This window comes from Tympanuchus pallidicinctus, unplaced genomic scaffold, assembly GCF_026119805.1.
Source record: "Tympanuchus pallidicinctus isolate F22 unplaced genomic scaffold, pur_lepc_1.0 scaffold3, whole genome shotgun sequence".
NCBI lineage: Eukaryota > Metazoa > Chordata > Aves > Galliformes > Phasianidae > Tympanuchus > Tympanuchus pallidicinctus.
In genome coordinates, this window is record NW_026294747.1 from 63,860,074 (window position 1) to 63,873,434 (window position 13,361).

Here is a 13,361-nt window from a genome sequence, read left to right on the forward strand (position 1 = left end):
CTGACGTGCTTTCACAGAAAACATCCGCATCCCTCACCGTGTGGGATTTTCCTATTGAAGGCATTGCTATTGTCCCCCCAGGCTTTAAAACAAGGCAGGATTAGCACCTGCTCCCAGAGGCCTCCCTCTGGCACTGTGTGCCTGCAATTTCCTGTGCACGCAGTGTTGCCTGGTGGTAGATGGAGATCTCACAAAGTCGTTTGGGACTCGCTAATTGATACTGGGCAAGCTGCCTAACCCCTTGCACTTTATCTATTTATAAAATGGGGATAGTTAAGGCCAGGCAAAACTTGTGTAACTGAATTTGTGTAACTTTCCACAAATCCATGCCAACTTGTCACCAGTTCGCTGTGTTCCTGACTTCTCTTAATTCATTGTACTAAAATAGAGCTGTACATAAACATCTAGCTATGATACAGTCAGTGTCATTCCCCTCCTTCGCCTTAGGAAATGGCAACTTTGGGTGATTAAATTGCCTGAGCAGGGGCAAGGCTCAAATCTGTGTTGGGAAGAGGAGTGCTGATGCAGGGCTGGCTCAGGCATTCACCTCAGAGCCTCTTCTCCTGGTCAAAAAAGGGCAAAAAGGATTTTCCTGGCGGCTGATGGGGAGTCGTGGTGCCTGCCCTGTAGCTGCCTGGTGTTAACCTCTTCTTTGTGTCATCTGTACGGGTTCCTGAAGAGATGTTGCGTTACTCAGTTGTTGAAACCACTTGTGAGCTTTCTCCAAAGGCAACGTCTTCGCCAGCATGTGCTTCGTCACCCTGAAGTTACTTTGTTCAGCATTGCCATATCTTAATGAACTTGCATCTGGGACTCTGTTTCAGGAGCAGTTTTTACATTTACTTAAAGAAATCTTGTTCATCTTTCATGTGCCCTGACATTACTGCAGAATGGCTCAGCTTATGGTGATGCTTAGAAGAATACAGCTGTCATTCCACATGTGAACTGATGAGAAATTTTATTAGAAATAGGTGTGACCGTACAGTTCTACCTTTCCAGATGAGAGTTTGAGAGAGTAAGGGTGTACAGACAGATCCAGTACCACTGTATGACCCTATAGCTTTTAAAGGGAACATTCCTGTTCTTCACTGATCGTCTCTCTGGTGTCTTACCACCCTGCTTCGTTCTCAGCAGAAATTTGCCATTTACCACTGGTTTACCATGACCTTCATCTTCCTCTTGTCAGGCTTTATTCATCATCAGATTTAAAAGCATAAAGTTCACAGAAAAGCACTCAGAACATCTGCAGCTGTTTTATGGTGGGCAACTGAGCAAGATCGAAGGTGATCAGTGAAAGAAATGTTCAGGGCTGTCTTCTGAAATAATTTCACTTTTGCTTGAAGAGACACAGTATCTTGGCTGTCCGTGTTTAAAAACAGCTCTGAGTTGTTCATGCTGTTGTTCTACTCCTGTAGAAGTTGGGAATTGTTGACAGTGGAGAGGGTCCATAGGAGAGCCACAAAGATGATCAAGGGACTGGAGCACCTCCCCTAAGAAGACAGGCTGAGGAGCTGGGCTTGTTCAGCCTGGAGAAAAGAAGGCTGCGGGGTGACCTCATGGCAGCCTTCAGTACCTAAAGGGAGCCTACAGACAGGAGGGGAATCAACTCTTTGAAAGGGCAGATAACAGCAGGACAAGGGGAAATGGTTTTAAGTTGAGGGAGGGGAAATTTAGGTTGGATGTCAGGGGGAAATTCTTTACAGAGAGAGTGGTGAGGTGCTGGAACAGCTGCCCAGAGAGGCTGTGGATGCCCTGTCCATCCCTGGAGGTGTTCAAGGCCAGGTTGGATGGGGCCCTGGGCAGCCTGGTTTAGTATTAAATGTGGAGGTTGGTGGCCCTGCTTGTGGCAGGGGGTTGGAGCTTCATGATCCTTGAGGTCCCTTCCCACCTGTGCCACTCTGTGATTCTGTGGGAATTGCTGTTTTGTTCTGGTGCAAACTCAGTAAACTTTCTGATTTCAGTTGGCTTTGCTCTCCTGGCTCCTATAGTGCAGTCTTCTTTTTCCCCTAGCGGTAGCTAGATAGAGCAGCAGGTACATTGGCTTAGAATGAAGGAAATGTTACAGTATGAGATGCCTAAGGAGAGAGATTTTTTAATGTCTGACTTCTAAATCTGGATAAAGTGATCTTATTTCTGGTACAGTGGGAGTGTGTTTGCCTGACTCACAAGGCAGCCCTGGTGCCTGTTGCTCTGTCGCAGCATTCTTGTGTTGGAAACCTATTGAGGCTGGGTCCTTCCAGTTGCATGACTTCTCTTGTTAGGGTTAAATGCATTTGCAGTGTTCCAGCTCTGTTGTAGCCTTTGTGAAGGAAGTTCAGCAGGGGCAGTTGTCAGTAAATCTGGGAGCTTAGGCAGAGACAAGGAGGCACAGATCGTATCAGTGGCTCAGAAGTGAGGGCTGAACCCTAAATGTGCTCAGGATTTTAATGTACGGCTTTACAGAATGTGCTTGCTCTCAGGAAATACCTTATCTTAATAGCTGGGACTTGGATGAAGGCAGTAAGATGACATTTGAGAACTGTTTCAAAGTCACTCCTTTCAGCCAAGTAGTGCAGGCTGGTTGTGCCTGTTTTATCCCTCTGTAAATGAGGGGAATTGATTGGGAAAACACTGAATAAATCAACCGTGTAATGGAATACAATTTAATTCCATTTAAACTTTCTGCAGACCTCACATGGCAGTTGCAGGGGCACAATTCCAGACTGGAGTTTATAAACTTGTCCTCGTGTTTGATGTGAAACGCAGTGAGTGCTGTGTAGAGCTTGTGTTTTCACTGCTGGGATTTGCTTTGAGTGGCATTTCCTTTACCCTTCAAATGGCTGCATGAAAAGTTGAGGTAAGATAACATCCATAAGCTCAAATACAGCACAACACAATAGCGTGCTGATGGCACTTGGACAAGTGTCTGTTAGTATTGCCTTATTCCAAGTAATTTCTAATTGCTTTTGTGTTGAGATCAATGGGTCTTGTAATTTTAATCTGAGATTTTTGGAAGCTCTTTCGGTTTCTGTGAGAAGCAGGGATGGGATGCACGTATGGAAGATCTGTTTCAAGGAGATCTAATGGGTTTCCATCAGAATATAGACTGTGGTGCTGACAGCAATAGTTATCCATCTAAATTCTAGAACTTTGAGGCTAGCAGCAATATGAGATGCCTCCAGCAAGGGTGAAGACAACAGAATAGCACATCTGGAAGAAGCTGGACTCTAATGATAGGCGTTTGACTGTTTCAGTGAAACTTGCCTTTAGTGTGAACCCTCAATAATCAGTGTACAGTATAGTGGTGAGTACTAAATTCCTGTCCTTGGAAGACTGCAATCCAGAAGTTGGAATCTTTCAGTGCATCACATTGAGTTTTTCTTGATACTGAGAGATTGGTGCGAAGGGCATTGCTGTACTGCTGCTGTGATGCAGGGAGGAGCTTTGCACTGTTCAGGGATCTCTGAGCCTGCCAGCAATCACAAAAATGGCATTGAAGATTTTGATTGTTTGCACTGTTTTTAAAAAACAACAATAAAAAGGAGGGGAAGAAATAAAATTCAGTGATGGAGAATGACCAGATGCAACTCCATAATTCTGCAATTCAGCTGTGTTGTTTAGAGCAAAGTGGGAGGAAATACTTGGTTTGGGTTTACAGTTTCCTTGTCACCTGACTGAGTTATTTTCTCTAAGAATGGTTTGGTTGCTAAAACTTTGGTAATGCTTCCTTCTGAGCAAACTTAGACCCAGTTCCTGTCTCTTCATGTCTCCTCCTGGTAAAACTCTGAGCATCTCAGTGATGGAATAATCTTCCATCACAAACAAAGCACGTTCTGATGGTAGAAGATCCAGGGTCAGTGGCTGATACCAGTTTGCAGGCTGTGCAGTTATGGCAAATATTGCAAACTGTTAGCTTCATATGCACTCAAATCCTTTTGTTCACAAAAGTCTTGATTGCTTTAAATATTAGTGAGATGCCACTTGAGGCTCTGTCATTAGTTATGTACGTATACAAACACAAATAAAGCACTTAGTGCCCAGGGCGGGGTTGTACAGCAGCAAGGCTTGCCTTAATGTGCCCAGTGGGCTGTAATGGAAAGTGGAATTTTCCTCTCTGCTGGCCAGCACTGAACGCTGAAGTAATTGAATGGTTGACTACAGAGTATTCATGCACCAGCATTCTTCACTAACTGTTGATCGTTCTTCGTTCATTAGGAAACTCCTCATGTGTAACTGTATGTTCTACTGCTTAATAAGAGGCTGGAAATATGGGGGGACAAGGGGGACAGCCCTTCAGTTTGCTCAGGATGTGATCTTAATGCAGTTTGTTTTGCTTCTTTTACAGACTTCGGCGTCAGTGCTTTTTTGGCCACCGGTGGTGACATTACCAGAAATAAAGTCAGGAAAACGTTTGTAGGCACACCTTGCTGGATGGCACCAGAAGTTATGGAACAGGTGAATTGCTTTTCCTAGCATCGTCCTCTTAGCTAGTCTGCACCTGGAATCTTTGTGTTCAGGAGCAGCCATATTTACTCTCACCTAAGATGACAATTTTGCATCCTGTGAGGCTTAAAACCAGAGAATTGTCTTACATATGGCTGTTGCTGCCAGGCTTTCCTATGTAATGTTCAGTAGCTTCTCACCCTGTTGCTTCTCTCCAAGCTTGTACCCAAGGTAAGTATGAGGCAGCTTAGCTGTTGCGTAAAGGAGATTAACCTGCCCTTCCCTCATGCCTAAATGTGAGGCAGAATATAGTTTCATGTGTGGCAAATATTCACATATAGTTAGGTAAGGTGCATTGTGTCAAGGTGGAGAGTTATCACAGTAAAATAATGCACAGTTGACTTTATTGAGCTTTTTAGTTTCTCTTGGCTTATGAGTGTCCAGAATGTAATTACTGAGGAACGCCTCTCCTCCTTCCTCCTCTTCCCTTCTGCCTGGCTCATAGCTGTCATACTTCTTGTCTTCCACCACTGCTAGACTAAACTACAGGGGTAAGCTTTATCTGCTTGACCACTGATGAAGACTTTGTTTAATGTAGAGCACTGCTGCCTTTTCTGAGCAAAATCAACCAGCAGAGTTATGCCCCAGTTCCAACAAAGCATTGTGCAGTGTCTGTGGCAAGGATGCTCAGTGTCATAAACATTCTGAGAGCTGTCCATCACAGTCTTAAAACCAGTTTGACAGAGAGTTGGAATTGGTTTCGTTTTTGGCATGTGCACCAAGCAGAAATACTGCAGACTCTGTATTTTTCCTTTTTTCTTCCAGGGATTTTTGAAACAAAGATGTTTTGGAACAATAATGTTTTGTTAAAATAAACCTAGCTTGGTACTTTTTTTTCTTCCTATTTTGTAGTAAAAGATTTTAGGAGAATTTGGATAACACCTCCACGCATATATAATCTAAAATGAAATGAAGTGAAAACAGCTGTAGAGTTTTTAACACGTTTTTTCCTATACGTAAAACTTCTGGAGGAATTGAGATCATTTTGGAGTGGCTTAAATGCATTATTTATGAAAGGCTTCTTCACTGCTTGGCCTTTTCAGTGGCTCCCCATCGTGGCTTTGCAGGGCTCCTGCAATCTCCTTGTGTACAGATAGAGCACCATGGGATGCAAGATGTGTCCCTAAGTCAGGAGCACTCTTGGAGAACTTCTGAACCACTTTGCTATTGTGTATTCCTGAGGTTTTTTTGGTGCATTGATTTGTAAGAGGAGAAGGAAAATTCAGCTGGAAATGAGAATAGCACATGCAGTATTTCCAGAACCAGGTCTGAGTTGTCCCTGCTTTTGTCTTTTGTGTCAGTGTTGCTCCAGGCTGCTTGTGGTTAGGAATGGCAGGGGAAAAAAGCATCTTAGGATGCTAGAAAGGGGAAACAGCTTTTGGTGAGAAAGGGGATATTTTGATGGGGCAGATGTTTTCTGAGGAGGCAGGTTGCTGTTTTTTTGTTTTTTTGTTCTTTTTTTTTAAGGAGCCCAGCACTTTTGTGAAAAGTGCACAACTTGTAGTAAGTCTGGGATGGTAGAGGAAACATTTTGTGTGCTGATGTGAAATCCTTGTGCCCACTGACATCATCCTGCTGCCTTCCAGCAGGTGTCGCTCTGAGCTGTTACATCCAGCAGGGAACAGAAGGAAGGGCTCAATGTAGGATAGCCTCCGATCTGTAGATTTTCTTGATTCCATCCATTTTACTTCTGCATCAGTAAGATCCTTTAGCATGTTGATATATGATAGGCTGGTGTTATCTCTGAATATACATTCACTTATTGGATTTATGACAAAAAAAAAAAAAAGCTGTTAGGAAGAATAAATGAGAGAAACTTACTGGCGGGGTGATAACTGTTATGTATGAGATGGGCTTCAAGATGAATGGCAGTAGGCAGGTTTGGACCTCATAGCTTTCATTTGGGAGCAGGATTGTGTAATATAATGAACAATACCAATCAGTTAAAATGGGGCGTTGTGCAGTGTGTAAATCCATGAGATTAACTGAGAGACAAAGCCAAGAAGCGTGCCAAATTGGTCTCAAAACCTAAAAATGATGTGAAGAAATGTCAATTTATAAAACTTGCTGTGTATTTCCTCTTGTGCTGTGTGCCTGTGAATTATGTAAGATCCACGTGCTTGTTTAGTGTAATTATTTGAAAGCCATTCATAACAATGGCTTCCATAAGCTCTCACTTCAGGAAGCCTTTCATAGTTTATAATGCTCATGAAAATGATGCCTGCAGAGCTGAAGAAATTAGTGCACGATATAAACTGCTGCTGCTATAATAAACTTTAATTCAATTATCATATCACAAAAACTAGTGGAAGGGGGAAGATGTCTTTTGTTTTGTTATTCTCACAATTCCAGATGATCTTAAAGGTAGTTTGGGGAATAGTTCTGGCTCCATCACAATGGGCTCCTTCTAAAGCTTGTTAGTGTCGCTGAATACAGTAAGCCTATTAGCTTTGGTCTGATTCATTATTCATCTTTGCATAATGGAGCAAGAAGACATACAAGCCATCCTAGGCAGCCAAAACACTTTGGAGTTTGTGGCTCTTCTTGAAATTAGTACATAATGTCTCTCCCCTGCAGTGGAGAAAGCAAGTGCCAAAATATTACCTAATGATAATGAGGAAGTAACCGCTTTGGCGTATGAAATATTTTTTCCTGTGTGTGAGGGGAAGTAAATGCTATAAATTTTCCTGAACAAGCCTCTGTTTAACGTCAAGTGCAGAAGCTACTATTAATTAGTGGAGGGAAATATTAGTCTGCAAGCAGGAGTGAAGGGTTTTGTGTTTTGTTTTTTTTTATTTAACTGAATTGCTATGTACTTCCAGCACTGAAAATGTAGAGTTGAGCATGTTTGTAGTCAGATTGATGAAGTGGTTGACTAAAAGTGTAGTGAGGCATATGTCCCAAGGGCATAATGCTCCATCTATTAACTGTGAGAGTTTCATTATACTGTTTAATGTCTGTGTTTTTTGTGTGGAAGTCAGAGATGGGTGTATGCAGTGCCCCTTTATGTTCCACATGCGGAGAAGCTTTTGATAGAACAACTCCAGTTGCTCAGCCCAAGACTGTAACTTCCATCAGACTGTGGCTTCTTGTACCTTCAAAGAGGTGTATTGGACTTCAGAGAGAAAGGAAAAGCAGTTCTTTCCATCTGTTTAGCACTGTAATATTAGTGCTTCCAAATTGCTGATGAGAAGTGAGGGGGAAGGAAGAAAAGGGTGGAGGGTGAGACGATGTATAACTAAAGAAAGGGACTATCATATAGAATAGCAGGACACAGATGCTAACATTCCCTAATATCTTTCAGGTCAGAGGATACGATTTCAAGGCAGACATCTGGAGCTTTGGGATCACTGCTATCGAACTGGCTACAGGAGCAGCTCCTTATCATAAATACCCCCCGATGAAGGTGAGCAGGTCTCCGGATACTTGTGTTAGACAAAGGATCTGAATGTTCTATGAGCATCCCAAAGAATTTGGCCAGACTGTTTTGTTGAAGAGCTCGTCCTCTCTATTTGCATCTGTGGATCACAATGTTCTTAGACTTGTTTGAAGTCAGCTTTTAAAAATATGCTGCTTACTCAGCGTTGTCCGAAGCTGTGCACAGTTCTCATTTAGATCTGAGACTCTCCTGGGTTGCCATTCTTGAGGAAACTGCTGTGTGGCTCAATCCTGGAGCCTCTGTAGACAGCAGATGTTAAAGCTGTAAAGAGTGACTCAGAACATGTTATGTGGCATCCACTGTCACTGAGATGGGGAGCTAATTCCTTTTGTATTGATGGTCCTTCTTGAAACCTCTCAGAAACATGTTACCAGTGTTCCCCAAACAACTTGTGTTGTTTAACATGAAAACAATCCTGTTAATCACTGAATGGTGTCAGAAATTCACATCATGAGGAAATGGGAAGGGATTGGCAACATCATTGTTTTACTGAAGTTGAAAAGGAGGAAACTGTCTTGCTTAAATGTTGCAACTTTGAATATCTCTTTGAACATCTTGAATTTAGTTTGGGTGACTTTCTCCAGTTTCCTGTTTCTTGAATTAGGAGCTGCTTTTCACATGCTTCTCTGTCAGGGAATTTGTAATGTAAAGTTACCAGAGTTGACTCCATTAGTTGATATTTCGAGCACCTTGCCCTTTGTCTGAGCTCTGAGATCATCCTTAGCCCCTCTGAGATCTGGTGGGACGTTGTCTTGATCACTTGATCGCAAAACTTCCAGCCCTTTCTACATTTTACAGAATCACTCAGAATTGTATGAGTTGGAAGGGACCTCTGGAAGACATCCAGTCCAACCTGAGTGCTAAAGTAGTTTCCCTGGAGTAGGTTACAGATCCCATCCTCTTGAAGGCCACTGTTTCTACCCTTGGTATGCATGCTTGCTCAAATTGGACAGGAGGGGCTGGAGAGTCCTTTTAGTAGTGAGTTAGTTTATGGTTGGACTGGTCCCAATTTTAAGTACATCGTATACTAAGTTTTCTTCTTTTTAGTCCTTGAGTTGATGGAGAGCTATGCAAAGTGAACGTCATCTCTTTAGAACTTAGTGCATACCCTTCTACGTTATGACAGCATTTTGGAGTCCACTAGCTCCTGATTTATTAGGGCAGGGACAAACACGTACAGCTTTAAATGCCAGGTGTTTAATTCTTGTTGAACAGTATAATTTCAAGATTTGCATCAGTTCTGTGTAGAGGCTGAGAGAATGGCTGAGTGGTTTAGAAATATCATTCAAATTCATACCGTATCAGTGACTGTGGCAATGCAGTGAGGAGTTGAGGGAAGTGTCATGCTGATTTAGCTGTAGCTGTTTTCACTGACACTTTGTGCTCTGATATTTGGTAGTGTTTTGCAGTAGCTTCTGCAAAACTTCTCTTTATTGTTTTCAGTGCATGGCTTGCTGCTTTGAATACAAAGATCACCTATTTGGTATCATGTTGTCACGCAGTAGGTAGTTGTTAATCTGCAGTTATATTGGATATGGGTTCCAGTCATGCCGCCTGCAAGAGGATTTCTGTTTCATATATGGAATGCAGTTGTATTTCACTGCAGACTAATTTTCGTGCACAGCAAAATGGCCCGTGCATTAAGTGACTCTCCAAAGAAAGGGGAAAAAGCAGGGACTTCTCTGTAGACTGTATAATTTCAGCTAGATTGATGGGCTTTCTCTGCCCTAAGCAATATAGCTGTGGAAAGAAAGCTTTTTAAGCGTGCTGTTTGCTGCTTCCTTTTCTAAAAATAGAAATTCATCTGGATGTAGGTGACAAGTGGAAATGGAAATTAGTCATTTTCTTCCTTTCTTTGAGAAAGTATGAGTGATGTGAAGAAATTAATCAGTTCGTCTTGATGTGTAGGCGTGTAAGAAATGTCTTCACCTGTCATTGCAGTGGTACATGGAAGGGAGCACTCCTGGTATTTCATATTGCCCTACTGCTTTTATAAAAGTGTTACAGGATTTTACACAAATCTCATTTCTGGATACAAGATACCTGCAGGGGAATCTAAACAGTCTTTGAGGTTTTCATGAAACATGTAGATGTGGCCCTCTGGGACGTGGTGGTGGTGAGTTGGCAGTTGGACTAGATGATCTTAGAGGTCTTTTCTGACCTTAATGATTCTGTGAATCCAATGCTTGTATAACTACTCATCTGAAATGAGGAAGGCTGTTAAGCGTAGGGACATTGGGACTAGATGATCTTAGAGGTCCCTTCCAAGCCAGACAGTCTGTGATTCTAAGTACTGCTGTGTTTATGCCTTTCATCACACCAAACTTGCCTGGATGCTTGACCCGTGGGCTGCACTGTGGGCCAGAAGATGCAATAGAAGATAGTGACGTGGGCTGCTGGTTATAAATCAGACTAGCTTCCTGAGAACTGAAGGGATGGTAATGCTCCCTAGTATTGATGGATGACTTGTGAAACTCTCAGCTGACAGTCAGAATTTGTAGAGGTTTAAAGCTTTGGAAGTAAACTGTTATCTCAATGGTTGTAAGCAGGAAGCAGAGAGAAGAGGAGAAACCCTGTAGTTGCCTTGAGGAAAAGGTAGTGGGGTGAGTTCTCGTTGTAAGGTGAAGGAGGGCACTGCTGAAACTGTTAAGAAGAAAAGAATTGGTCTGAGTTCAGTCTTCCCTCCTGAGAGTTGCTGTAAGGATCAGTCCTTGTTAACTCAGATATTTGATAAAAATGCTTGTTTCAAATGCTGTGATGCAAAGCTGTGTCCTTTATATAGAGGCCAAGAAAAATCTCATTGCCAATAGACATAATTCTTCCAGGTTTTAATGCTGACACTACAAAATGATCCCCCGTCTTTGGAAACCGGTGTGCAAGATAAGGAGATGCTGAAGAAGTATGGGAAATCTTTCAGGAAGATGATTTCATCGTGCCTACAAAAAGACCCTGAAAAAAGGTGAGACCTGATAACAACAAAGTAAACTTAAGAAGAAACAACCCTCAAGACTCATTCTGTTTCATTTTTTAAAGTGGTGCACTCTCTGCTTCCCTAGCCTTATGAATGCAGCAATGTGTGGCTGCAAATTCTTTTGGCTGTCCTTACTTTTAAGGATAAATGTCTGGCATTGTGCCTTGCCAGGGCACACGTCTTTCATTTGGGTTAATGAGTGCATCCCAGTCCCTGCTAGCATAGGGCCCTTCTCCCCCTTGCCACCACCAACAGGTGACTGAAGTTCATGTTTTGTTTCTCCTCAGAACTGCTCTGTGTTTATAAACCAGAAATTACGTGTTGGGCAATGTGTCCTTATTTGTGAAGCTTTGCAAATAAACTTCTAAAAACTTGCCAGTGCAAAGAAGGCTCTCAGTGTAGTTTTGACTTGATTAATTATAACTCATGTTTATTCTGGGGGCAAAATACCAGGAAAAAACAGTGGCAAATTTTACCTAACATGTTTTCATCAATACACATTGCTTAAGTCAGCTGATGGCACTTTCAGTCTTATTTGCAACTGCAACCTGACTGCTCAGTGGTGGTAGAAATATTGACCAGGACGTGGTGCATATGTTGTGGTTGGTTCCCAGGACAGCACTGTGTCACTGTGTGGTGGTACTGTGTGATGGCACTGTGTGAAGCCACATGAAGGGTCTTCCTGTCTGGTGCTGTTTCAAACGCACAGCCCATCACGTGGGAAAGCTCAGAAGATGGTGAAAGGAGCGTTGGATCTGCATTAAAAATAGCATTCCTTAAAATTGCAAAGAAAAAAAAAAAAAAGAAGTATTTCCACAGGTCATTTTTTTTAATATTTATACTTCTTAATTTTCTTTTTTCTCTCTAAGTAAGCTAATTCTGGAAAGGGAAATGTCTCTTCATAAAATATAAATTGTGGAGATATTTTCCAGTTCCTTCCTGTGCCGGATTCTGGAACAAAAGCTTCTCACACATCATGAGATGGATGGGAGGGGGGTTCTCTCTCTTCCAACAGTCTTTACATTTGAAATGCTAAAGGAGTCCAGTAGAGTGCTTGATAAATGCACAAAACACATTTTTCCCCCAGCTTGATATTATTCTTTTTCATTTTTCAAGCACATCCTATCCCTGCAGGTTAGAACGTGTGATTAGAATTAAACATAATTACTTTCAATCGTGGCATCCCCCATCTCTCTTCTCAAGCACCATTAACAACCACTGTAATCATCTTTACAATGGGAGCAGGAGGTCTGCCCGTGAAGAGCAACCTGCAGAATCAGATATGTTTATGCAAGCATGCAGGCTGTTAAAGAAGAATTACTGAATTGCTTTTATAGTGTTTTTGTTCACTTGTAATAAGGTCTCCCCTGCTATGAGGTGAGAGGCTTCTCTGGCATAGTCTGAAGTGAATGCCCTTTTTAAGTCAGGAACCACACAACGTAGGCAGTTTGCAGTAGGGTAAGTGTTATAAGCTGCTGCTTTCTCATGGAGGCCTGAATTTTTGGAAAACAGGGGCAAATGGCTGTTTCTTACTTGTCAATGTTTGTCCTAACATGTAACTTAAAAGGGAGGAGCTAATTACACATATTTATAATGAAGCATCTCTGGAATAAGTCTGTCACTAGCACACGGTAGGTACTGCACTCCTTCAGTAGGTGATGATCCTTCATCTGAATTCTCAGCAAATTGCTTCTGTGATTCTGTCAGCTAGGCTGTAAGAATAGGAACAGGGCTTTCTGCTGAGTGAACTCACAGTAGGCTTTGCTCAGAATACACTGACACTTAAAAGAATGTTTGATTACACTGACTAACTCCTAGGGCAGCTAGGAGGTGCAGGAGGTGATGCCCTTATGAGATGCAGCAACCTGTAAGACTTGAGTTGAAATGGAAATTTATAGTGTTTCTTCTGTTTTTATTGACAGACCTACAGCAGCAGAACTTTTAAGGCACAAATTTTTCACAAAAGCAAAGGTAAGGAAACTCTTCTGAAGCTCATCTGTGCAGAGGTTGTAGAGGGGGACTGGTCAGAAGGATGGTGAAAGCTTTACTGATGTGAATGTGAGCTGTTCCAGAAGGCCAGAATTGCTGAATGAGTCGAATGGGTCATTGTGAACAGACAAAATGAAATCTCTCTTCTGTACCTCCTTGTGTTTATAAATTATTTAGAAATTCTTCAGCATTTAAATGCCTTTCAGTGGGTTTGAGGATTTTTCCTTCCCTTGTAATGGTGCCATTCTTGCTGTGTGTCCAGACATAAAGGTGTCTGGCAGTAAATGGAGCTCATATTTATATTTTAGTAAACTATAACCTGTCTGCATAAGTCTGAATGCAAAACAGTGAATAAGACCCCTGCTGTGTGGAAAGTTGCCTCATGCTATAGAGATAGAAAGTGAAAATCTCATGATGTAAAATAACAGGAAATTCCCATTCGTAGCTGTGAAGCAAACTGCTTGAGCATGTATCCACAGG

General features: G+C 42.1%; 1 protein-coding gene across 1 annotated transcript in view; it reads left to right on the forward strand.

Annotated features, from left to right (window-relative positions):
- OXSR1 (oxidative stress responsive kinase 1) overlaps nucleotides 1-13,361 on the forward strand; it is an 86,693-nt gene that overhangs the window by 59,364 nt on the left and 13,968 nt on the right. The window contains exons 6-9 of the mRNA XM_052693337.1: nucleotides 4,325-4,434; nucleotides 7,787-7,888; nucleotides 10,747-10,880; nucleotides 12,815-12,863. Coding sequence (XP_052549297.1) covers nucleotides 4,325-4,434; nucleotides 7,787-7,888; nucleotides 10,747-10,880; nucleotides 12,815-12,863 — 395 coding nt within the window. The remainder of the gene's footprint in view (nucleotides 1-4,324; nucleotides 4,435-7,786; nucleotides 7,889-10,746; nucleotides 10,881-12,814; nucleotides 12,864-13,361) is intronic.